This window comes from Epinephelus fuscoguttatus, linkage group LG10 (assembly GCF_011397635.1).
Source record: "Epinephelus fuscoguttatus linkage group LG10, E.fuscoguttatus.final_Chr_v1".
Taxonomy (NCBI): domain Eukaryota; kingdom Metazoa; phylum Chordata; class Actinopteri; order Perciformes; family Serranidae; genus Epinephelus; species Epinephelus fuscoguttatus.
Genome location: NC_064761.1, coordinates 27,510,961 through 27,536,071, shown reverse-complemented (window position 1 = coordinate 27,536,071; position 25,111 = coordinate 27,510,961). Strand labels below are relative to the sequence as shown.

Genomic DNA, 25,111 nt, shown 5'->3' with positions numbered 1-25,111 from the left:
CAAGTCAGTATCTGACCACATGTCTCCCCTTCTGTTCCTGAGATATGGCGTTGAGTAATGGCCAGAAGTGTTTTTAAGAACATAATGTCACGGGGAAGCTGACCTTTGATGTTCTGGATATAAAATGTCACCGCTTCATCATTTTATCCTATTTGACATTTGTGAGAGAAATGTTGTCATGATTAGTGTATGAATGAAGTTATGGTCCAAAACATGTTGTGTGAGGTCACAGTGACCTTTGAGTGTCAAACATACAGTACGGGGCCAAAACCGGCCTGCCAAAGGGTCCAATCCAGCCCACAAGATAACCAGACTAAGAGGTGCCAGGTTTCAGGAGCAAGTTAAACAATGCCTCCTTCATTTGAAATTCTGCTTCAGAGGCTTTCCCACCCTGACCAGAATACAGCCATGTTTAAATATTAAACATTGCGCAAAATATTGTCAGTCAGCAGCTTCAGTTCAAAACAATCTATATCAGGAAATGTGTGAATAAATGCACATGTAATGACAGTGAGAAGTAGACTGACTGAATGTGAAAAAGCTTAGACATCCTGCTGAAATTGCACTTATTTTTCTTAAGACATCTCAGGTTGTTCATTGGTTTTGTAAAAGGACAAACGTCTACAGACATTACTTGTAATTCTTTACACAAAATAAGGAAAATATTGGAGCTGATGGTACTTTTTGTGCAAAGGTTTTATTGGTCCGGCCCATCTGAGATCAAATTGGGCTGTATGTGACCCATGAACTAAAATGAGTTTGACACGCCTGATCTAATCAGTTAATCATTGAGTCCAAGAGGACAAACTCAAATTTGAGGAAACCCTCTTGGTGTGCTTGAGATACTGCATTCTTGAGAATGGAATGGATGAACAAACAGACAGACAACCCCTACTATCCCTGTACTATCACACAGTGTTCATGTTCTCTCTGGTCGATGAAAAGCAGTCTCACCCTGGTCTCCCACTGCTGCTCGTTTTCCTTCCTCTCTCTGGCTTCGGCTCTCTGTTTCTCCTCCAGCCGGTGTTTGGCATCTGTTGCTGCATCGATGTCTTTCAGCTTCAGGTTCAACGTCACGTCTCTCCACAATCTGGTGGTGAAAAGACAGTTTGTTTCTGAGTGAAGGCCTTTGTCCCTGGATCCTTCGTCTTGTGATATGCAAGAGTGCTCAGTGACCAGTTTCAATTCTCACCTTCGGGACTCGTAGTCGAGCTGGTCTTCCAGCTTTCTCACTTTCTTCTTAATGATGGCTATCCTCTTAGTGTCTATGAACACTGTGTTCTCCTAGAAACATATAAACACATTCATTCATGTGTTAATGTATTTATTTATTGCTGAACTATTTCCTGACGTAGTTATTCTCCAATGAATGCCACATTTTGTTCTGGTTACACTAATAAATGATTACAAATGTAGGTAATTACTGTCTAATTTGATAAAAGGAAATGAAAAAAGAAATAAAGGAAATATAATAAAGGAAAGACTCACCCCAGTTGCCCACTTGGCGTACATCACTCCGTTCCATTCTCCTTCGATGGAGCAGAAAGACTTCTTATCATTTGGTGCACTGAAAGAGAAACAGAATTGTCGTATGTGTCATTAAAAGGTCAAACTCTTTTATCCATTATCAGTGATTTTAAATTGTATTTTATAAGTATTCCTCTTACAAAATCTCAGCAGTGATCCTGTGCTTCTTTCCTCCATAGAAGGGTTTGGTGTGGAACACGATGTTTGCACTGTAGCCCGACTTAGAGCAGGAGATGCTGCACTCCCCGCCCAGCTCCACCCACGGCACAGTCAGAATCGACCTGGACGGACAGGATCAGGTCAGTGACGCACATATTAATGACCACAGAGACGTAATGAAGTTTTGACATGGACAGACGCAGGAGTACAGTGACACCAACCTGCCATATCCGTTGGGGAAGGTGAGGATGTAGTGTTCATCATGCTCCAAACACGACACACAACCTGAAACAAGACCAGCAAGTAATTATTACAACTTCATTAAGCTGTGACTGTGTAAAAATATATCATTGAGTGTGTGAGGCTGTTTAGTACCTTGGCCAATATTGTGGACACCTATGGACATGCCTAAGAACTTAGACTTAGTCCAGATGTGGGCGTTGAACTGAATCTTCCTATTTAAACACTCTGCGTAGAATGCAGAAACTACAGAGGGAAGAGAGGAAACAGTCAAGAGATTGTGGAAAAGTGGCAACGTCTTAGTGACTGTCCAGAAAATGAAGCAAACAACCATTAAGTGTCTTAAAAAAATACATTTTCAAGCCTAAGACATACTAATTCAACATTTGATCAACTTGCTTTATACATTTTTGGCCTCTAAAAGGTAATGATAGATTATCTACAAAAACAACAACAACAACAAAAAAAAAAACAGTGGCTGTTCGTCACTTTACAAAAGCAAACAGCGGTCATCATAGTTTTCTTGACACTACATGACACAAGGTTTTGTTTTTGCTGTGTAAACACTCAGGAGAAAAAGGTGTGACACTCACTGGGTGGGTGGTGAGAGACCTGCTCTGCCACAAAACACACGCTGTTGTTTGACGACCACGGTACTGGACCCTCTGACACCGTCTCCTGGTGGGTGGAGGAGAGGAGAGGGAGTCAGATTACATTATTATTTATGTTATAAACATACAAAATATTAAAAAATAAATTATTTTAGAAACTATCTAAACAAAAGGTTTCCCAAACATTTTTACCAATGAATATTAAAAAACTTAAACATAATATTTTACTCCATTTCCATGACTTTATTTAAGTAGTTTAAATAGGTAGGCCTACATACATTTTTAAACATGAACTTCTCAGACATTTGCAGATAAGCAAACTGCTAACTGCATTTGCCGCTCCCCTTTTGGGTGATAGAAAACTTAAGATCATAGAGATGCTAGACTCACAAGTCAGTCTTTAGATGCTTTGCTTAACTATCAGAAGGTGGAGATCTCTGATTGTCTGGTGGCGAGACTACAGAGACGCCAATGCAATTCGACATGTGTTTGGACAATATTTTGACAAGTTTGTAAACATTTATTTATTGTAAAACAAACATTAGTTTTATAGACATGTCTAATAATCATTTTGCAACCTTGCCTGAACCTGAGCGTGTGTGATACCTTCATAAAATAAGGTTAATCACTGTCATGTCCCATCAGTCTTTCCCCATCCAAGTGGACCATTGATCCAACACAGTGGCTGGTTATTGCTTATCAATCACGATACCTGGTGATTCAGTGATATATGTATATCTTATTGAATCACCAGGTGTCTTTAAGCTAAGTGTTGTCTGTAAATGACCAACCTGTTAACAGCCAACTGTTTGATTGAGGCGGAGATCTAGCTGGAGGCAAATATCTGATGCTGCTGTACTGTATGACTGTACTGCAGGAGCCTGCCACTCAAGTTAACGTGAGCTATCCGTCGGTAGTAACTGTCGTCAGCATCACTTAGCGACCACTAAATCTCTAACAGTGAATATTCATGTATGTTACGTGCCTCATATGTCAGTGTGGTTAACACGCTACACAACAGCTGTTTGGCATTATCCTGTTTCTCTCTTGTTGTAGCAGCATTACTTTCCCCCAAGAGGGAGGGTGGGAGACAGCTAAACAGGCAAAGACATGATCATGCAATCTGGTCTGGTCTATGTGTATCACATGACACTAGTGACGGTTCAACGGTCACACAGCGCAGCACTACATGTTAAATTAGTAGAGGAATAATATTTAGTCTAGGATTTAGGGATTTTTATGAAAATATTTTAAACAATATCCAAAATAATGTACATTAAAAACTTTTAAACAGTTTTTCTACCTTTGGAACATTTTCGTTAATTTCATGACAGTGGGAACTCTGTAAACAATATTGAAATGAAGGCTGTGGTGTGTGAAGAAAAAATGTAAAGAACAGAAAACCAGTTCTTATGCAAAAAGATTTTTTTTTCCCCCTTCAATTTAGTGTTTGCAAAGGTGGCCCTACTTGCTATTCCAGTCAAGTTTATTTGTATAACCAAAAACACTGTCAATGAAGTTAACAGGTTCACAACAACATTTTAGCCACGTGACAGTCAGCTTCTTATTTTTTATTTATTTTTAAATTTTTTGCACATTAAGTAGCACCCTTTTCCTTCATTTACTGTTACACAACAAATCTCACGCAAACTTTATCTGAACTTTGGTAAGGATACGAAAAAGTTGTGTTACTTGTAACATTAATCGGAGGTGAAAAAATTGAACACTACACCATAGTGGATTTTATTCTCGGCACAGAAGCTTATTCACATGGTCCCAGAAGTAGACAGAAGCCAAATAGGGCCACAGAGGCATGTGGACTCACCGTGTGTAGGGAAGGCTCCTCTGATTCGCTGGGCAGATCCCAGTGGCAGTAGAAGACTTCTCCCAGGATTGGGTTGTAAGGTTTCTTGGCCACTGAACCTTTCCTCCCCGCATGGAACGCTGACAGGTACCACTTTACTACGTGAACCATGCGCTCCCGGGGCTCCGGCTGATCAGCGATACTAGTGAAAGTCACACAGATGAGTTTAACTACGTCATATTTTACCATTTATAGATTTTGGGTATATTTAAATGTGTGTGTGACACAACAGCTCGCACCAATGAGAGAGAAGACCCTTACCTTACAAATAAGTCGGGATGTGCAAAGAAGTCTGCGTACATTTCTAACAAAGATCTCCTCTCTAGGATGAAGGTAGGCAGCACCACCTGTTAAATATAACGAAGGAGAAAAACTGTAAAACTGTTGCTGCGTGGGTTGTTCAAACGAAACAGCCTGCACGGATAATGTTAGCGAGTAAAAGATAAAGGGCCACTGCAGAGAGAGGAATGCAGACTGAACAAAGAGAGCATGGAGGGAGTCAGGCTCATAAATAGGAACGCTGGTCTCTACCTTTGTGAGGTCCATTCCCAATCGAACTTGGGAGAGAAGATGCATGATGACGCTCTTGTGCTCCTCCACGGACTCGCCCTCGCCTTCATCATCGCGGTCGTCGTGGCTATCAAACGGGTCTGAAGACAACAGCAGGGGACAAGTCTCACATGGCTGCTGTAACATTACATTCCCTGCCTTTTCATGTGTTAAACATCATTTATCTTTTAACATTTGACAAACAAATGTTGTTAATACTTTAAACTAACTGGTGTTAGTTTAAAGTAATATGGTGTAATATAAATGGATTTAACAGCTGTCATCTCCTGCTTCACCAAATGAGAGCTGCACTTTAGTTTTTAATACATTAAGAGGCTTAAAAACAGTTGGGGAAAATTATTGTAATATATTTGTGTGTGTTGTGTGGTTTCCTTTCTTACCTGCATCTGTGGTGCCGTTGGACATGGAAGAGTTGAGGGACTCGGTGGTGTCTGGTCGTTTCAACGCTGTCGCTTCATTAGTGAGGGGCGAGGCAGCTTGAGGCCCTGAGGGACTGAGGAGGAGATAGAGGGAGTGGAAAGGAGGCAGGAAGCAGGAGAGATAAGGAAATAATGAGTGAGCAGGATTTCACTGGCAGTTTTGTTGCAAACTTCTCTGACTTTATTTGCAGTGAACTGCATTTTTTGCAGCTGACCTGTTAAACACTATAATGACACTGTTGTTTTAAGCTATAGCCCAGTTTCCACTAAGCAGTACAGTACAGTTCAGTTCATGATGCTTTTTTCCTGTTTCCACTGTAAAGAGTTGTGGATGGTACCAATGGAACTGTTCCGTACCGTCCCCATTTTTGGTCACCCTTCTGTTGGGGTACCTAGCACACAGATCTGGTGCTAAAAAAAAAAGTGTTGCGGAGCGTCGTTCCTGTGGGTTCCAGTAACACTAAACCCCTGAGCTTGTCTGAGAAGGACTAAATGCACAAACCTGCTATTTTTAAATATCCCATGGAGAGAGAGACTCACTGCAGCCTGTTTTATTTTGTTCTGAAAATGTTGATGTGCAGCCTCATTCTATGGATGATAAAAGAGGTACAGACTTCTGTCTGTGTCACTGGTGATAAGGAAATACAGTGAGTGCTGGACGGAGCAGTGAATGACAACAACCCCGCCCACATGAAAGAGTACGTTTGCGGTGGAAACGCTAGGGCCTAGGTACCATGTCTGAAGGCTATTTTTGGTTCCAAAGGTAGCATACCAAAAGTGCAATAGATTCACTGTCTGCAGTGCTGGCTGCAGCAAGGTGGCATGATACTATACTCACTCTATGCAGTGTTTGGGGGAAGTGCTGCTCTGGTAGAACTCATCAGCATCATAGAACTCATCCTCGCTGGAGGAGTAGGAGAAGTCTGGCACCGAGTGCGAGGGGAGGGGGATGTGAGCAGGAGAGGCGACGCTGCTGCTGGGGCCTGACGGGCCACTCCCTAACAGAGGAAAAAGAAAAAAAAAACAAGCAAACATTGAGTGACATGTCAGTGCTCTCTTGCAGCATTTTTATTTTATGGATTTAATTAATAAGGCTTCTTTAGACATACAGTATACAGGTCATGGTCACATCTACATTATGTTGTTCATTTAAAGCACTCATTTCTGAGCGCGGTCCAGCTGGCTGTGTACAGTAACATTAAGCTATCTTTAACATAGTGACAGCTTCCTCTGCAGAGCATATTGATAGTGCTCTCAAGCATGCAGCCTGCCTCCTTAGTGCACAGCGCAGCATTTTAATACTGCAGCCTCAGCACAGAAGACAAACAGGCATGAACCCTGTGCTTTCCTGTGCTTTTACACTTGTCTTTTTAATTTACAACTTTAGTGGAGACAGCACTCCGACTTGAAGAAGTACAGTAATACATTATGTAATTGTTCATTTGGCTCTGGTGGTTGAGTCTTTTTTACATTAACCAACATTCATATTGCCTGTGAATTAAAGGATCTAACAAGAAATGATTCTGACAAGGACCCACACTGTTCTCCAAATTATGGTGCAATCAAACATTGTTACTGTTGAAAGTGCTGATTTTTCCCAGGGAATGAGCAATACAGGATATTGCCATGTAAGAATTTAAAATAAGTAGTTGTTTTTTTGAAGTAGAGCTGCAACAATAAACTGATTCATAAATTTATTTCATTATTTAAATTAAATAATTTTAGTTTTTTAATAATAAAATACCATATTTTCTGATTTCTTTACTCCTCTATGAAAAGGAAAATAACAGAATATCTTTGGGTTGTGGACAAAACAAGAAATTTGAGGACTTAATTTTGGGCTTCAGGAAACACTGATTGTGATTTTTCATCATTTTCTGACATTTTATAGACCAAATATCTAATCACTTAATTGAAAATCAGACAGATTAATTGACAATGAAAGAAATCGCTACCTGCAGCCTTATTTTAAAGTTAATTTTCAACTTGGAAACAGAAGCAGAAACAATCTCACTTACTTGTGAAGCTCATGTGATATAATCAAAGGCTCGAGAACAGGACCTTGAGGTAATTTGTTTTTGTCAGCTGCTGTTTCCAAGGTCAATAGTGATCTTTGAACCTTAACACTTAAGCCAACACGGTTGCAAAGTCCTTTAAGTGCTCAGAAAAAATAGAAAACTGAACATCTACAAGTCCATTAAAACTCTGTTAATGAAGATAATCTGATATTACTGAAAACACCAGACCAGCTAATAAATAAACAAACCTTGAGTTGGGATTGTTGTTTGGTAACTATAATAAATATGCCACCAAAAGCCGGACAAAAGCACCAAACCAGGAACACAACTGTAGCTCCTAATATGTCAATGTATGATTTATATTAATAACTGCATCAACAAATTATCTTTTTTATCATAGTGGCAGTAACTGTGATTACTGATTCTGTGATATAAGTGAAGTGAAGTTTCACCTGTGCTGTTGGGAGTTGGGGTCTGCAGACTGCCCATCACTGTGACGACGGGACCAACAGGTAACGTGGAGGGTCGTTGGTCTGATTTACACACCTGAGAAGCGTCTTTACCAAAAAGAGAAAGTCGATGCTTTAGCACTGACGCTCAAAGATAAAGCCAAATGACATTAAAAACAGCAGCCCAAAATCCAGGAGGCTGAGGAAATTATCTGAGACGCTGCAGACAGAAGCTTCAGCTGTGAGGGGGATTACACAGTCTATTAAGAGACTGAAATTAGAATGGCCTACTTTGCATGGTTCATTTTCACAGCGGTCTAGTCATAGTCACCTGACCAAAATAGCCCAAAATGTTAGTCAGAGCTTAGTCATGCCATGCAAATAAATGTTGTCATTTATTTATTGACTGAAATTAATTGACCTAAAATATAGTGACACTGAAGGACAGCAATCTGCTTCAAAACAGATTAATTAATTAATTTTCAGAGAGAATTATGTCTGAAAAGTGAAATATAATTAATCACATTAATGTGTAACCAGCGTCGGGAAACCTACTTTAAAGCATCATATACTCCATAGTGGTCAACGCTGAAGTGCAGCAAAGCTACCCTACGGAGAAATCTAGAATGTTTAACTAAAGCTACTTGGAAAAGTAGCTTAAACTACTTTGTGAAAATGATCAAATTGACAATGTGCATGTGATACGAAATCATAGTTATTATATAATTAACAAAGTATAGTACAAACAAGTTACATGCCAGCAAAAAATGCCACTCAAGTGCTCACTTTTTCACAGGTCATTCATAAACTAAAATAATGAAGCACCCCACAATTCATGGGAAAGTGCAGGAGTGTCAGTTTTGGTTTTATGTGGGGGTACTGCACCAAACATGATTACTCAGTTAGCCAGGTAACTTCTAAATTAGCATGCAACATCTGTTAATAGATAACAATAAACAATACTCATGACTAATTGTGGTCACAGGGGGGTTCAATTACAGTAGAGAATGAATGGTAAAATAAAATAAAACTATAATTCCTTTTTATGGCCCAAAATTAACTGCAGATTCAGTAGTTAACTACACAAATGATTCTTGAATTAATATGGAAATATGACTGCAGATCAACTTCATGCAAACTACTGCAAAGCATAGTTAAACTACCAGTTTAATTACATGTCCACTAATGCTGGTAATAACCATGGATATCATGCAGCTGCTGTAGATCCTCAACAGTCAGAAAAAATAAATTGTCCATTTACCTTCAAACAACGAAGGAACATTTTGTACATTAATCACGAACCCTGAATTTTATCAATGTTGGCCGACTAGAACTCGCTCCCAGTTTTAAGCTACTGTCTTCAACACCACAGTGAACCATTGGAATTTTAAAATGCGACAGAGTACTGACTCATTATAGTCTTTGTTCTTTGATAAAATTGTAAAAAAAAAAACAAAAAAACCCCCCCACATGTCAGCAAGCACTTCAGACATTTCTGTGACAACACATGTGTTTAACACTGTGGCTCCATCAGCTGAAGGAGGTTAAGGTGTGAACAACAGGGGGAGCTGTTGTCAACCTCCCTGGATGATGTTCGGTCTGTGAAGTCTATGACTATGCGAGTGTTGACACATGAAGCACATAACCACAGGTGTCTGAATTTGTACAAGAAACGTTGAGAAAGCAGTCGTCTAGTACCTGTGGGTAGTGTGGTCTGTGTTGGCATCGTGGTGTTGACTACAGGAGTGTCCAGAGGGGGTTGGTAGATCCCATCCACTGGGTTTATGGTGCTCTGGAGGAAACAAAAACAACATTGCCATCAACAACAAAAAAAGCAACACTACATCAGACACTTGCTGCAACAATAGCACACCCACGCCACTGCCTGCTTACTAATCTAAAATGTTGCCTAACAGACAATAACCCTTGAGATTAAAATCCAATAATGCAAAAGAGAGCACAGTTCTGGCCACAGGAAACCTCAACTTATTTTGTCATATCCTGGAACACAACTAACCTATTTTAACATCTATAAAAAAATGTACCTACATTCTCACCACAATGAAACCATTTCCTTTAACAATCAAGCCAGAGGTCAATGTAAGCTCTCCTTCCACTGGACACCAGCTTTACAAATTGTGTATTGGTTATATATCAGCTTAATGGTATACCTCCACCATGACAGAAGCAGTGACATAAAATACCCACCACCCAGCCTGGCGGATCAATTTCCTCTCACTTCATTTCCTGGAAAGAGAGTTTCCAGGAAACTGATTCTGATCAATATGAAACCAACGACACTGCTTCAAATCCAAACACCAGCAGTGGCTTCTTATGTTATGCTGTATATAGACCCCAGGAAGAGTAGCTGCTACCTTAGTGGCAGCTAATGGGGACCCAAATAAAGAATAAAGTTTTACCCAATAACCAACGGTGCCTCTGGACCTCTGAGCAACCTTCCAGTCTAAAAAGGAGTTAATTAACTCCACTGGGCTGCAGACTAAATCTGTAACACGTTTTAACTGTCTGGCTCTTAATTTCCCTGTTGTCAAAACCAGTTACCTGCAGTGGCCTGCCCTCATCAGTGACACCTCAACATCATGTGTCCATGCATTTGAATACAGGCACAAACATACACATAAAAAGCAGCCAGTTGGCTCGTTGCAATGAGGTCACTGGCACCAACGACCCAACTGATAGGAACACTGATGACAACACGAGCTAAAGCAAAACCGTATCGACCCCTCCTTCCCAAACAACTTACCCTCAGGGCTCTGGGTGGCACTAAAATTAGATCCAGTCAATGTGATGTGTATCCTGTTACTCAATCTTGACCTGTAATGTGTGATATTTTTTTTTTTTTAAAGATATTTTTTCTCGAGAAGTTTTGATTAAGTCATTCGAGATCAACAGGAACAGGCCCACTGAGTCATAACAGTAAATGGTGTAAGTACCACAGTTGGGCTAGAATACCAGGATGTAGACAACAGGCCTCCACAATCCCATGATGCAACACTGAGCATGTTACATAGAAGATACTGACTTCTAAGGAAGAAGAGCCGTGGTGTGAAGTCATGGTTGTTTTTCTTAATTGGGAATTCTCCAATAAATGCTGCCATAAGTGCAGTCAAGTCACTGTTTTGCAAGTCACGAGTAAGTCTCAAGTCTTGGCACTAAGTCCCAAGTCAAGACAAGCAAGTCTTGGGTCAAATCGCAAGACAAGGCTGACAAGTTCTTGGTCGAGCCCCGAGTCTGAAACTTTGAGTTTCGTGTCCTAAACAAGTCACAATGTGTTCTTACCCAAATGTAACACTGTTTCAACAACACAGTAATCATAAATTACATTGAAACAAATCTTGAATGCTTTTTAAAAATATTGGTATTTATTAGTTTTGTTGATCACAGCATAGTTTTTGTGTGCCAACAAAATTATCTTTGGTATATTTTTTTCCAACTGGCCCTCAGTAACGTAACATTAACTCTTCCTGGTTATCCAAACTTGATTGGAAGCTGTAAAATTGATTCACACAAAGCAGATCTTGTGAGTTGAAAGTGTGACTTGCTGGGAATGAATGGTGTAATGATAGCTGATTCGGGAAATGGAGGTAAATGAGCTGATTCATGGTGCACTTTTTAAATAAAATATGCTTTAATTTTTGGCCTGGGGGAAGGTATCAAGTATTTTCAAGTCAAAAGGCTCAAGCTCAAGTGAAGTCACAAGTCACTGGTGATGAAGTTGAAGTTGAATTTTTTTGATTTTGTCATGTCTAAAGTCATCAAATTTGTGACTCGAGTCCACACTTCTGAATACTACCCTATGGACCTCCAAATTACTCTCTGATCTTGCTTTTCTTTGTGTCTAAATATGTCCCACCAGACATTTTAATGGCAACAAAAGGCAAGTCATGATCAGAAGAAGACAATGTCATGAAAAGCTTGGTGTGACATCTCTCTCAACTCCTCTCTTTTATCTTCAAGCTTCCTACCTCTGCTCCCTCCTTTCTACCTCCCCTCTGCACTGCCCGATGCACGCCTAGTCCACGTGTCTCCATGAAAGTAAGGCGAGGGCTACTAATTATAGCCAATTACAGAAATACTGGTCGGCCATGGTGGGACCAGCTCGTGGCTTTGCAAGCAGGACTTGAAGCAAAAGCAAGCGGAGAGAAAGAGTTACAGCTAAAAATGACTTTAAGCACTGTCATGATCGATATATAAATATATATTTTCCTCAGTGAATGTAATATTAATGCAGCAGGAAGCTTGAGCAGCAGAGAAAACCTAAACCAATCACAGCACATCAATTATTTTGATAGATAAAATGCTGAACAGGCTTCTGGTGTGCTTGGTTTAAAAGATTCCTGCACTTTACGGCTATTCCCCTGGCGCAGCAGTGCTAGACAAGGTCAATCAGACATGCTGCTAGTGTTTCAAGGTTTTTAAACGAAGGTCTACAGTGCACTTACTATTTACTCACATTATAGGCATACAGGCAACGTGACAGACGGTTAGACGTTCTGCAAAGATATCTTTAGCACAAAGCTTAGTATGGCATAAAAAATGTGCAGTTGGGCATATAGACGGAGCTTATGCTATTTATACTATGTAATACTGTACTTAATGACTGTGAGATTAAGTCAGCTATGAGGGCAGTGCAGGCGTACGAGCCCCTGTGAGATTCCTGCTTTGAGGACCACACTGGGATTTTTCCTTGTGTTAGTTCATTACCTACAAACTGTTCACATCACAGTACCGACCATTTCCAAAGCATACCACAAGCTTTTAGGTAGATTTTAAACCTTACAGCTACCCACTGAGTTTTGTTCATTCATAGGGTGGGCTAAGCTCTTGGTAAATTTAATTTGGAGTTAAGTCCTCACTTTTTTTCCTCCCTCTTTCCTTTCTATCTGACCACCTCCGCAACCTCTGTTTTTTATTGTACAAAAACTTCACACAGATATGAATCCCATCACATTTAAGGGACAGGGCTGGGTATCGGTAAGCGATACCTTTAAAGTATTGACCAAAATAACCAAGTAGTATCAAAACTTCTCCAGTCAAACACAGCAGCAGCTAACATCCAACACTAAGCAGTTAAACCATCCCAACAAACTCACACCATGACTAAAACGGTTCAAAAACAGATAAATCCATGTAATTGGGTCACAGCATATCACGAAGCAAATACTGCCATCCACCGGTGACCTGTCTCAACATATAAAGCGTGTTGCAAGAAATCTTGGCGTCATGTTTGATAGTTATTTATGTTTTGAACATGTCACTTAACTCGTCCAGTCATGCTTTTATCACCTCAGAAATATTGCTAAAATAAGACCTATTCTACCTTTTAGAGATACAGAAACAATTTCACATGCTTTTATCTCTTCACGTCTTGATTATTGCAACAGTCTTTATTCCTGTCTTAATCAAAAAACCAAGCACAACCACATCACACCAGTTTTAGGCTCTTTACATTGGCTCCCTGTTTGTTTTAGGATTGACTTTAAAATCTTACTTTTAAGGCTCTTCGTGGCCTGGCCCCAAATTACATTTCAGACCTGTCAGTCCCTTATGAACCTTTATGTAGTTTGAGATCCTCGGACAGAGGTCTTCTGCTTGTCCCAGAGTTCAGTGTCCAGTGTTTAGTTTTATTATACGGCACTTTGTAACTGTGTTTTGAAAGGCGCTGTATAAATAAAGTTTATTATTCGACTATGTCGTTAGATAACCTGTACGATAATGTTAGCCATTAGATGCTAACAGTTAGCTCTGTCACTAAGTGTGTGTGCAGGCGGAATCTCACCGACTGTCTCCGGCGCAGAGCTAACACTCCCTCAGCAGCAGCTTCAAGCAATTACAGTCTGTGTTGTGGTGAGGTCCAGTGCAGTCTATTGATAGAGTTCTTATATCGTAGGTGACTGGAATTGCTTGAGTTATTGAAGATGTTTCACCTCTCATCCAAGAAGCTTCTTTAGATCCAACTTAGACTTTACTTTTCAACATCTTCAAGAAACTCATGCAAGTCCAGTTGCCTGCGATAAAGCACTTAGAATTACCATGACCTGGATAACTTTGAATCTTATCCTCACCAACATATTGATAGAGTTGGCAGTTCACGTGCCAGGACGTCACCAAAACATTCCACAGTATACAGTGCCCTCCAAAAGTATTGGAACAGTGAGTCCAATTCATTTACTTTTGTTGTAGACTGAAAACATTTGGGTTTGACATCAAAAGATGAATATGAGACAAGAGATCAACATTTCAGCTTTTATTTCCAGGTATTTACATCTGGACCTGATACACAACTTAGAAGATAGCATTATTTGCAATGGAACACAAAATTTTTAGGTGAGCAAAAGTATTGAAACATATAAACTTAAAATAGATTAAAGTGAATGAGACTTAATATTTAGTTGCAAATCCTTTGCTTTCAATAACTGCATCAAGCCTGTGACCCATTGACATCACCAAACTTTTGCATTCTTCTTTTGTGATGCTTTTCCAGGCTTTCACCGCAGCCTCTTTCAGTTGTTGTTTGTTTTGGGGGGTTACTCCCTTCAGTCTCCTCTTCAGCAGGTAAAATGCATGCTCTACTGGGTTTAAGTCTGGAGACTGACTTGGCCAGTCTAAAACCTTCCACTTCTTGCCCCTGATGAACTCCTTTGTTGTTTTGGCAGTGTGTTTTGGGTCGTTATCTTGCTGCATGATGAAGGATCTCCCAATCAGTTTGGTTGCATCTTTCTTTAAATTAGCAGACTAAATGTTTCTGTAGACTTCTGAGTTCATTTTGCTGCTGCCATCATGTGTTACATCATCAATGAAGATGAAAGAGCCTGTCCCAGAAGAAGCCACGTAAGCCCAAGCCATGACATTACCTCCACCGTGTTTCACAGATGAGCTTGTATGTTTGGGATCATGAGCAGATCCTTTCTTTCTCCAAACTTTCGCCTTTCCGTCACTTTGGAAAAAGTTAATCCTCGTCTCATCAGTCCATAAAACTTTTTCCCAGAATTTTTGAGGCTCATCTCTGTACCTTTTGGCAAATTCCAGCCTGGCCTTCCTATTCTTCTTGCTAATGAGTGGTTTGCATCTTCTGGTGTAGCCTCTGTACTTTTGTTCATGAAGTCTTCTGCGAACAGTAGATTGTGATACCTTCACTCCTGCCCTCTGGAGGTTGTTGCTGATGTCACTAACAGTTGTTTTAGGGTCTTTCTTTACAGCTCTCACAATGTTTCTGTCATCAACTGCTGATGTTTTCCTTGGTCTACCTGTTCGACGTCTGTTGCTTAGTACACCAGTGGTTTCTTTCTTCTTCAGGACATTCCAAATGGTTGTAGTGGCTATGGCAAATGTTTGTGCAATGGCTCTGATTGATTGTCCATCTTTTCTCAGATTCACAATTGCTTCTTTTTCACCCATAGACAGCTCTCTGGTTTTCATGTTGGTTCCACCTCTAAATGCAGTCTGCACAGGCAAAATCTATCGTACCCAATCTGAAACTGAGCTCAGACATTCAGTGCTATTTACTGTTTGAATAATCAGTGTAATTGGGAGACACCTGGGCAACAAAACACACCTGTCAGTGACATGTTCCAATACTTTTGCTCTCATGAAAAATGGGTGGGTTCAAACAAAAGGTGCTATCTTCTAAGTTGTGTATCAGATCCAGATGTAAATACCTGGAAATAAAAGCTGAAATGTTGATCTCTTGTCCCATATTCATCTTTTGATGTCAAACCCAAATATTTTCAGTCTACAACAAAAATAAAGGAATTGGCCTCACTGTTCCAATACTTTTGGAGGGCACTGTAGCTATACCACACTCCACTCCACTCCATTTACATTATGGGTGGCAAGACCATCATCACTGTAATATACTGAAAAAAATATATATAATTTCCTCAGTTTTGTTAACTTTATTTTAATATAGTACCAAAAGCCAGAAAGACAGCCTTCATTCTGGTTTCTTGGTTAGAGTGGAATTCCATACCCACAAACATTAGAGACTCAGGAAGCTTTGCAGTGTTTAAAACCAGCCTCAAGCTTTGGCTAAAGTCAGCACAAAAATGTTATCACAAATTATTGCCTTGTATTTATTATACTGATACTATTTATCTCACACTGATGGACTGTTATGTATTGTGTGTTGTCTTTCTGCTGCTCTGTGTTGTTTCTATTGTGGACCTGCCCTGGGACAACAGATGCAAATTAGCTGCAATTACTTTAAATTGTGCTTACTTTTAATTGTCCCGGAAAATAAACAGTCGAATAGTCGTTAGACTGCACGGCATTACCGCTGCGAGCCAGGACTCTTTGGAAAATTTTCTTTGGTGACAGCATTCAAAGAGCTGTGCTGTCTGGAAATCAAACCCACAAGTCAAAAGTTGATGGATAATGTACGCTTGGTGGTTGTTTGTTCCATTCACTGACAAAGTTTGCTGTTTGGCAGCCCACTCTCGAATCACAGAGGCCAGAGTGTTATTTAGAAGTAAAGAAGACTACAGTGTTTACTGTGATGGACTGTCAATCTAATGCATGCTTCAATTCACATACTAAAAGGAATGGAAACCAGTTGCTCCCAGAAATCAATCTAAATACTTAAAATGAATGCTTTGGAAAATAACTCTCAGTAATTTAGTGCCAGTGATTTGTAGTAAAAACATGCAAAACACCCAGTGTGGCCCCTGACATGAAGACAGGGCTCGATGGTTCAATAAGCAGGCAGTGTGTACATGTTAAATCAATAGTGAATTGGTGGACTCTAATTAGTGGGTGCAGTGAAGTGCAACATTCTCTTTTACACAGGCATGCATATACACATGTGCAGTTTATGTACACATACATATTCTGCAACAATGTGCATTTTCTGCATTTAAAGTTTGCACACATATTAACACTTTGTACACTGATGAAGAAAAGAATAGTTCCCCAACCATTGCTAGAAGAAATCTCAGATGAAATCATTAAGTTCTTAACTAAATCAGTAGGATAGTGGTGGAAGACATGAGGGAAAGAGCCTGAGATAGAGCATATCTCCAAATTAGCCGGCATGCACTACAGAGATCTGATTTATCTGATTTTCTACAGTGGAGAGTGAATTAAGCAAGAAAAGAAAGTTAGCAGTTTGTTTGATTTAAATTCTTGTCATGGACAGAGAATGTCAAACTTACTATAAGTCCGTTTGCGTGTTGCTGTTCGTTACTTTGGTCCTTAAAATTTTGAGAAGACAATGTTAGACTACTTGTATAGGAAGGTTGAAGAGTCATTTCATAAAGCATCCTGAGCATCTGCCGTGTAGAGAGCAATGAGATCCATTTCTCTCATCACATGGAGCTTCATAATATTCACCAACTTGCCACATGCAGTAAACCTTTCATCACATGGTTAAAATCCTCTATCATTTCTTTTCCCATCAATAAGGACAGGGCTTCTCTACCATGCCAATCTGTAATCTACAAGTTTCTTAGAAGTTATTCATCATGAGTAAAAGATTTCTGGGTGTTAAAAAAGTTTCAACTGTCACCTTACAACCACATGAAGCAGAAACGAGTGCTCTACTTCCTTTCAGAGGGCTGAATGGAACATGTGATGAAACGAGTACTGGGCTACACCCTCATCAACCACCGACCCAGATAGCAGGGAACTACCCCAGAGACACATGTAAGGTAACACACAGTGCACACTGATGCAGTCTCACAAGGACAATGACTGGTGAAGTAGCAGGCCAAACTACGGAGAGACGAATTGTGTTTACCTTGGCGATTTGCAGCAGTACAATACAGTGCTTGATGGACTCTACCATGCTCTGAAAGAAAAAAACAGAAAAGGAATTCAGTAACTAGGAACTAGCTTGTAACTCAACGGCAGGAAGGAAAGTGTGTTAAGTCCTGACTTACACAAGTAGTCTCCTTCAAATTTTCGATTTTCTGCAAAAAGCAAAGACAACCGTCTGTAAAACCAGTCATTTAAAAAAAAAAAACTTGTGCAATGTTAAAAAACAGAAGCTGATGCAACCAGTTTGACAGCAAACAAAGCACAACACTGAGGTCACAGGTCTAACTTACAGCAGCAACTTTTTGGTTCTTTGGAAATCTACAAGACTGTTTGCCATACTTTAGAGACTGGTGGAGTCTCAGTGACAAACAAGCCAAAGTGACCAAGCGTTAATCTAAGGGAGGAAGTGAATCACACAGCTGCTGGGAAAAAAACACATATGCTCTGAAACTGAACTGCTTCCTCCAACACCTCTAATAGATAACTGTCCCTCAATAGCATGTGTTTTAACTTTAATACACAAGCATGGTCTCTGGTTCATCAGCCACCATGCATACCCTCAATGTTCCATATTTAGCCGAAGAGCTAACTGTGTCAGTCTGTTACAGCTGCAACTCAAAAATATATGATAATAGTGATCATAATAATTAAGAAACAAAAATTGTGAGTTGTTTACATGTTAAATTTTGAGTAAATCTTTGAGTTATGGAGAAAGGCCATGACAATATAAGTGTATACTACTACTTATTTATGTTGTTTATGAGAAGTTGTATACTGAGAATATGCTTTAGGATTGCCGTTCATTTTATGTTGTGTTTCCCACATTGGAAATGCATCAAAACAAATCAAATATTAGTTGATTAATCAAATGACAAGTAATCAGCAACTATTCAGATTATCGACAGGTTACATTTTTTAAGTAAAAACTGTCAACCTGTTTTGGTTCTTGCATCTCAAATATTAGGATTTGCTGCTTTTATGATTTATGTTATTGTAAATCAGATCTCTTTGGGTTTGAGACAGCTGATGAGACAAAACCAAGACATCATATTTGGGTTATGGGGAATTATAATGGGCATTTTCACAATTTTGGGACATTAAGCACAAGAAAAGGATTAATCAGTAATGAAGATAAGCCTCAGTTTCAACTGTTTTAATCTGTTTTGCTAATCTACCTTTGCCTGCCTTTCAAATAAAAATCCACAATTTAATTACTTTCTTAATACAAATGATGAGAAACAGGTTGTAATGTACAGTCATTTTTAAACCACTGTAATATATTCTGACAGCTTAAACCTGATAAGTGACACATATCAAATGTCTGCTTCACACTGACAGCCATCATTTTTCATTCCCCGGCACTATACGTGAGCCTGCATCTCCTACTGTTAGCCTCGGCACTAATGACAGCGAGAACAACGGACCAGAGAGCAGAGACATGAGGACACAGTAGCACTGCTGGTACTTACTCTGCGTGATTCATCCTCTTTGCAGTCCTTGATCTTCTCATCAAACAGCTGTGTGAGATTGACAGAGAACAAGAGATGAAAAGGGCTAAACGGGAGATGGAACATGAGCTCAGATGGGTACACAGTCAAATGAGTAATGTGATTATAAGAAGGTGACTGTAAGGTGTTGTGGCTTGAGATATTGTGGTGACGAGTAGTAAGCTCTTCTCTTACGCGTAGTGTTTTCATTAAGATTTTCTGCCTGTGAGAAGATGCTGCCGCTTCTTTAAAAACATGATTCTCTGCTTTATCACCATGCTACCACAAATCTTACTATAACTTCTGCTTTGCCAAAGAAGAGTGAGGTCAGCAAGGAAATGCAAAATAAAAGGAGGGTAATGGCGCAGATTCAAATGCAAGTCATGCCGTTTATGTATATGATGTATTTACAGATATAGGGTCAATTTTGGGTTGCAATATGGAATAAACAGTGTTACTTTTGAAGACAGTTATGCAATACTTTACTTAATTACTCCCTGTAGAAAATAACTTGTTATACTAACCATTACATTACTTGTGCGTTTACTCCATAACATTGCCTGAGGCGCAGTCACAGGTTTGCAAGTTAACACCAATACATTGATTAGCTTACATATGCTCACATATGGGCGCACAACAAGGACAAGGAGAATCAAGAAGGCACTGAAGTGGACAACAACTGCCTCAAAATAAAACTATATCAATACATAAATGAGGTTTACCTTCTTATACTGCATAGCACAAATATTAATTGCCTCAAAATAATAGGCACACATGAAATAATATAAAAGACTGGCCTTCCTAACACCATTAAATGATGACAGGCTTAAAAGGAAATAACATGTTGCTTGGGATATGAACTATATTTAGCAGGCCAACACATTTAAACAAACACACTTGAGTCACACACTCACCAAACCATAGCTTTATAGTAAACTGGTCGTGTTTATTGTGAAAACAGTAGTTATACCTCGTGAGTAGGAGATCCTTAAACTGTTTATCAGACAAACTGGTCCTTCTCAGAGTCAGCACAGGACTGCCCAGGATAAAGAGCCTCTGCACGGGCACACTGGACCTCATCACTTTTGTCTGCGTGTTTTTTTTTTTTTTTTGCTATCTGCCCATTATGCAGATAATTTGTTACTGTGTGTGTTGTTACACTCAACACTGGCAATACATTATTTGATCTATGTGGAAACTCTTCTAAATAGACTATATTACCTATTAATGTCCAACAATATATGCCAAAGTGAGTGTCAGATATCCTACATTTCTCAAACCTACATGAAAGATGAAATGATGATGTCAGTTTGGTGTTGCTCTGTCGAGTCCTACCTTTAACTGGTCAATCAGAATCTGCAGGTAGGCATCAGCTTCAGCTAGCTTCTTATCAAAGTCTTGAACACTAGGAACAAATCCTGTCTCGGCCTCCTGAGGATGGAGACAAGCACAGTGAAGCATTACAGTGCAGCCACAAACCAAATCTGTGTCAAACCCCATGCTGTTATTTGCATATTCAAAGTAAAATACACAGCCACACTACCAATAATATAAGCAACAGATTTACTTTTTATCCATTCATTAAAAAAAGAGCTTGTCTGTGTCACCTCCTGGCCAGGTAGGCTTTGTAAGCTGTTGCACAAAATGGTGGACAGAAACATCAACAGTTCAGGAGAATCTTCCAGCAGCGTACTGTACTGGGGGAGATATGAATACTATTGTTTAAAGGCTAGCCAGCATAAAAGGCCAGCAGGTCTGTCTGCCTGCCTGACTGACTGGACGCCAGCGAATTTCAGGCTTCAACAAAAGTGAATCAAGGAACTCGTGGCTGGAGGGAATTTAGTTACCGACACAGAAGCATGTGTGTAAATGGGTTGAGGTGCACTCAAATTCATTGTTTGTTAATTAGCCTGCCTTAATAGGCACATCAGAATCAGAAACACAGTCTCCACACACACACATACAGAGACATAGGCACAGACAATTTCATTACATAATATCCATTAAAAGGTAATTACTAGACTATTGGCAGGACAGACGTGACCGGGCATCTGTCTCTATCTGTCTGAGCTCAACCAACCAAGAACAATCCAGCTGGCTGTGCCACAAAACCAGAGACAGGAAAATGAGCAGATAAATGTACGCACAGACGAGATGTCCTTCAAAAAAAAAAAACAACAAACTGCTGGATTCTGTCAACTGCAAGGACACTCTGCAGCAATGCTAACACAATAACACCTCTATGCCACACCAGACGAGTCAGTAAGATAACTAACACAGTGTGTGTCAGCAGTTACTCCACACAGAACAACACCTCTTGCATGAAAAAGCAGAGCAAGTAATAGTAAAGCTGATGACGACTGTTAGAGTCAGACAGAAGTCATGTTAGTAAATCAAGCTCTTATCAAACCATGCTGGGCGCTACCGATGCTTTGGACTCGCCGAGTTGTAGAGTCCTGGTGTGTCCTGTGTGCGTGGCGGCTTTTCTGCGTGTTACAGACGACCTCACAGGAAAGTGAAGAAAAGCCATCAACAGCAAAATGCTTTTAGCAGCCTGAGAGCCGCTGCAGTTTTAACGGTAAAGACATACTTTAAAGAGAACGAAATGTTAACTCTGCAGTCATGAAGTCTGCAGTCAACAAGCCTCACTTCCTCAAAGGATCAAAGGTTGCTTCAGTGTCAGTGTGACTGCAGAATATAGCTGGCCACATGAGGGCCTGAGCAAAAATGCAAACCAAAACAACTCTGCTGCAGATGTGAATGTCTATATACTGCATCAGTGTGTGGACACAGGTGCATGGATTGGCATTCCAGCGCGAGCAACCCCTCCTCTGTCTGCTTGCCTACACTACACTGGAAAAATCACTCCAATTTATCAGGAAAACAGCTGCCACCTATATGGGAAGGCATTACATCATCATCATTTCTACCCCAAGCTGCTGACAAAACTACACAGAATTCAGAGCAATGTCAAAACCTGTACAGGTTCTTGTGTAAATACAGGGAGTGGACTACCTTTGCGAATCCTGTAATCTAGTAATGTGAAGTGTTGCCATTCATTTTGGCATCCCTCCTCTATTTACAGTGAGGATTAACTCCATCCACTCTGACATTATAGTATTTACAAAATAACACAAACACATTACTACTAGGGATTTTCCTAACGACTAGTTTCCCAGACGTTTAAACAGAAGTTTGATTTAGACTAGCTGACTAGTCTGAAAGTAAAAAAACATTTAGAAGACAGACATAATTAAGCTAAATATAATATGTAAGGTTAAACATTGTCCAGAAAATGACTGTGTGTATCATAAGAGCCATTACAAATCTTTAATCACATTTTTTAATCACCAAATCGTATTTTAAAAGCCACTAAATAAAATCAAATTACTGCCAAACTGCACTGGTTTTACGAGATTTCGTCTTTGTCCTACTTACCACTTCACTTCTTGTGGGACAGGGTGAAGTGACCAATGTGTTTTTTCATCTTTCCCTCATTTTCTTTTAATCCGCTGCTGTTAGCATTAGCAGCTAACAGATACTTGTTTTTTTATAAACCAACTCTTGCCTAGGAATACATGACATTTCAGTGCAAATTATGTCAATATGTCATTTAAATGTGCACATCAACAAACACAATAAATCATAAGTGTAACTAAGTTTGACTGTGTACTATTTTTGGTGCTGGCTAGCAATGGTAGCAATCAACTAGTCGACTAATTGTCCTACTTAAAACAATAGCATACAACCACAATTCAATGTAAATAGAGTTCAATATAAACCTTACATGTATCTTAAAGGTACAATTTACCACAGGGCTTCTAGACAGCATTTAAGTGTACAGGTGTTGTACCATACACTACAACTGGTCATGTTTGCATTATAGGCCTAAATCCTTGTAAAAAGAAACTCAATAGGATCAGGGAAATTAACTGTACATGGTGAAAACAAACAAAAAATAAGACAGAGCCCCTATCATTACCTAGTTAACATCTCATGTTCTGTCAACACATACGATGGAGGGGAAGTGTTCCTTTTTTTTTTTTTTTAACAGAGCAGATAAGTATGGAAGTGGACAGTCAGAGGCAGGTGGTCGGTTTATTAACAGCCACCGTACAACCACGTCACAGTGCCCACTTCTCCACTGTTCCCGAAATCTTCCCAGACATCTGCACCTCCGCTCCCACTCATTCCTAACATACACACGCCGTGCATCCTGTCTGTGTGACTGTGACATAGTGGGAATATTTTAGAGCAGCCCGCAAAGTCTCACACATAAACACACACACACACAAACCCACCCTACTACCCCAGACTCTACAAACAACACCCTCACACCCTCCCCCCTCCCTTCTGTTTCTGTTTGTCTTTCCACGCAGTGTGACCCACTTTAAAATGCTGCTGTCCCGGCAGCGCACTGCAGCCGTTAAAGTTCTCCTTGCTCTGGTGCAGTGGCGTTTGTGTTTTTGTGTGTGTGTGTGTGTGTGTGTGTGTGTGTGTGTTTTACTTACTGGGTGCCTCGCTCCAATGGACATGCTGTGTTAAACCTTGGACATCTCCCCCATCAGGCCATTAAGCCTGACACAAGATCGTTTTCTCTTTCTCTGCCTCCGTTATTCTGTTTTTCCTCTCCCTACGGCAGCAAAACCACCAGCTCTGGTGAAGTTAGCGTTCTTTCTTTCTCCCTCCTCCCTCCTCCCTCCTCCACACAGAAACTGAAAACAATCTCCTCCTCTTGCTCTCCACTGCAGTCTGCCAATATAAACCACAGCAGCAGTTAGCAGTGCAGTCAGTCTGGCTACAGTATATCCTTCGGCAGCAGTTATCAGCTGAGCGTTTGGTATGAGGGCAGACAGAGCTGAGTTAATCCAGGACCCTCCCCTGGCAGGAAAGGCACACTTCCTCTCACGCAGGCAGAAGAGAAAACACACAAAGCAGCAGCAGCAAGTGCTGACAGGGACAGGCACTAACAGCCACTCTGATTGGCTGAGGCAGCAGAGGCAGATGTTTGGCAGCAAGCAGGACCCGGATTGGTCACTGCTGCGTCACATGACGCTATGACAGCAGCTCACCATCACTGCATTAGTGTGTGTATGTGTGTGTGTGTGCACTGAGCAAGCAGGCACACGTAGCACATCAGAAGGATTTGCCACAGAGGGAGGGAAGGCAGAAAAAAAAGGAAGGAGGGAGGGGGAGCGAATGAAAAGGTTGGTCATGAGGGGAAAAAGGAGGAGATGGATGGAAAGAGCTGCATGTACATGACGGTGGGAGGGGAACAACGGGGAAGGTTTGGCTAAGGGAAGGAGAGGAGGAAATAAGGTTGGCCAAAGAAACAACTAGAGGGCAAGAAGAACAGGAAAAAGAACGAGATAAGACACGCTATGTCTCAACACTTAAAATAAACAAACAAAAAAATAACCAGACAAAACATGCCACCAGCAGTGATGCAACAGTCTTTCCTTAAAACTACGTCTGGTCACGATACAGTGCAAAGCAGCCACATATTGCCAAACACTGTCCTTCTATGCTGACATGAATGCCACTATTATTTTCCATTTATACTGACAAGACTCATCACTGACTCTCAACTGATCTGTTGAGCAATGAAATCAGGTATGAGCAAGAAAAAGTGCTGATAACAAAACCTAAAATGCAAAGTCCCTTTCAAGGTCGTCATATAGGTGTTGTGGTGTAGCACAGTACATGATTTACAGAGTATGCAAATGCATGCTATCTGAGGTGCAATAAAAATCCTACATTGAAAGCTTTGATATCAAGGTAACACATTTAGCTTCATTTTATGCTCACCTGTAGCTTTTTCACTACATCTATAGCTGTACTCTCTTCGGGTAAAGATTAGCATGATTAGGCAAATATGTCATGTAAAATAAAAACTTAAATTCTGACATAGGATTTGGTATGAACAGGCAAAACAACACACAGTAAAACTATGTCTCGGAACTGTAGTGGATGGATCGGACATACAGACACAC

The 25,111-nt window shown here is 40.2% G+C and overlaps 1 protein-coding gene across 7 annotated transcripts in view; it reads right to left on the bottom strand.

Moving 5' to 3' along the window:
* osbpl9 (oxysterol binding protein-like 9) overlaps positions 1–25,111 on the bottom strand; it is a 46,282-nt gene that overhangs the window by 2,385 nt on the left and 18,786 nt on the right. For 2 of the 7 annotated variants that reach the window (XM_049587217.1, XM_049587225.1), the window contains 19 exons: positions 20,454–20,549; positions 19,101–19,148; positions 17,754–17,783; positions 17,612–17,662; positions 17,028–17,066; positions 9,556–9,649; positions 7,861–7,965; positions 6,229–6,388; positions 5,352–5,464; positions 4,933–5,051; positions 4,663–4,748; positions 4,363–4,543; positions 2,520–2,604; positions 2,062–2,172; positions 1,908–1,971; positions 1,668–1,808; positions 1,489–1,567; positions 1,193–1,284; positions 955–1,090 (listed from right to left, as the gene is read on the bottom strand). In XM_049587217.1, coding sequence (XP_049443174.1) covers positions 955–1,090; positions 1,193–1,284; positions 1,489–1,567; positions 1,668–1,808; positions 1,908–1,971; positions 2,062–2,172; positions 2,520–2,604; positions 4,363–4,543; positions 4,663–4,748; positions 4,933–5,051; positions 5,352–5,464; positions 6,229–6,388; positions 7,861–7,965; positions 9,556–9,649; positions 17,028–17,066; positions 17,612–17,662; positions 17,754–17,783; positions 19,101–19,148; positions 20,454–20,549 — 1,830 coding nt within the window. Of the gene's footprint in view, positions 1–954; positions 1,091–1,192; positions 1,285–1,488; positions 1,568–1,667; positions 1,809–1,907; positions 1,972–2,061; positions 2,173–2,519; positions 2,605–4,362; positions 4,544–4,662; positions 4,749–4,932; positions 5,052–5,351; positions 5,465–6,228; positions 6,389–7,860; positions 7,966–9,555; positions 9,650–17,027; positions 17,067–17,611; positions 17,663–17,753; positions 17,784–19,100; positions 19,149–20,453; positions 20,550–21,543; positions 23,376–23,629; positions 25,088–25,111 lie in introns of those variants that run through there. The other 5 variants (XM_049587223.1, XM_049587222.1, XM_049587220.1 and 2 more) reach the window with 5 other exon arrangements.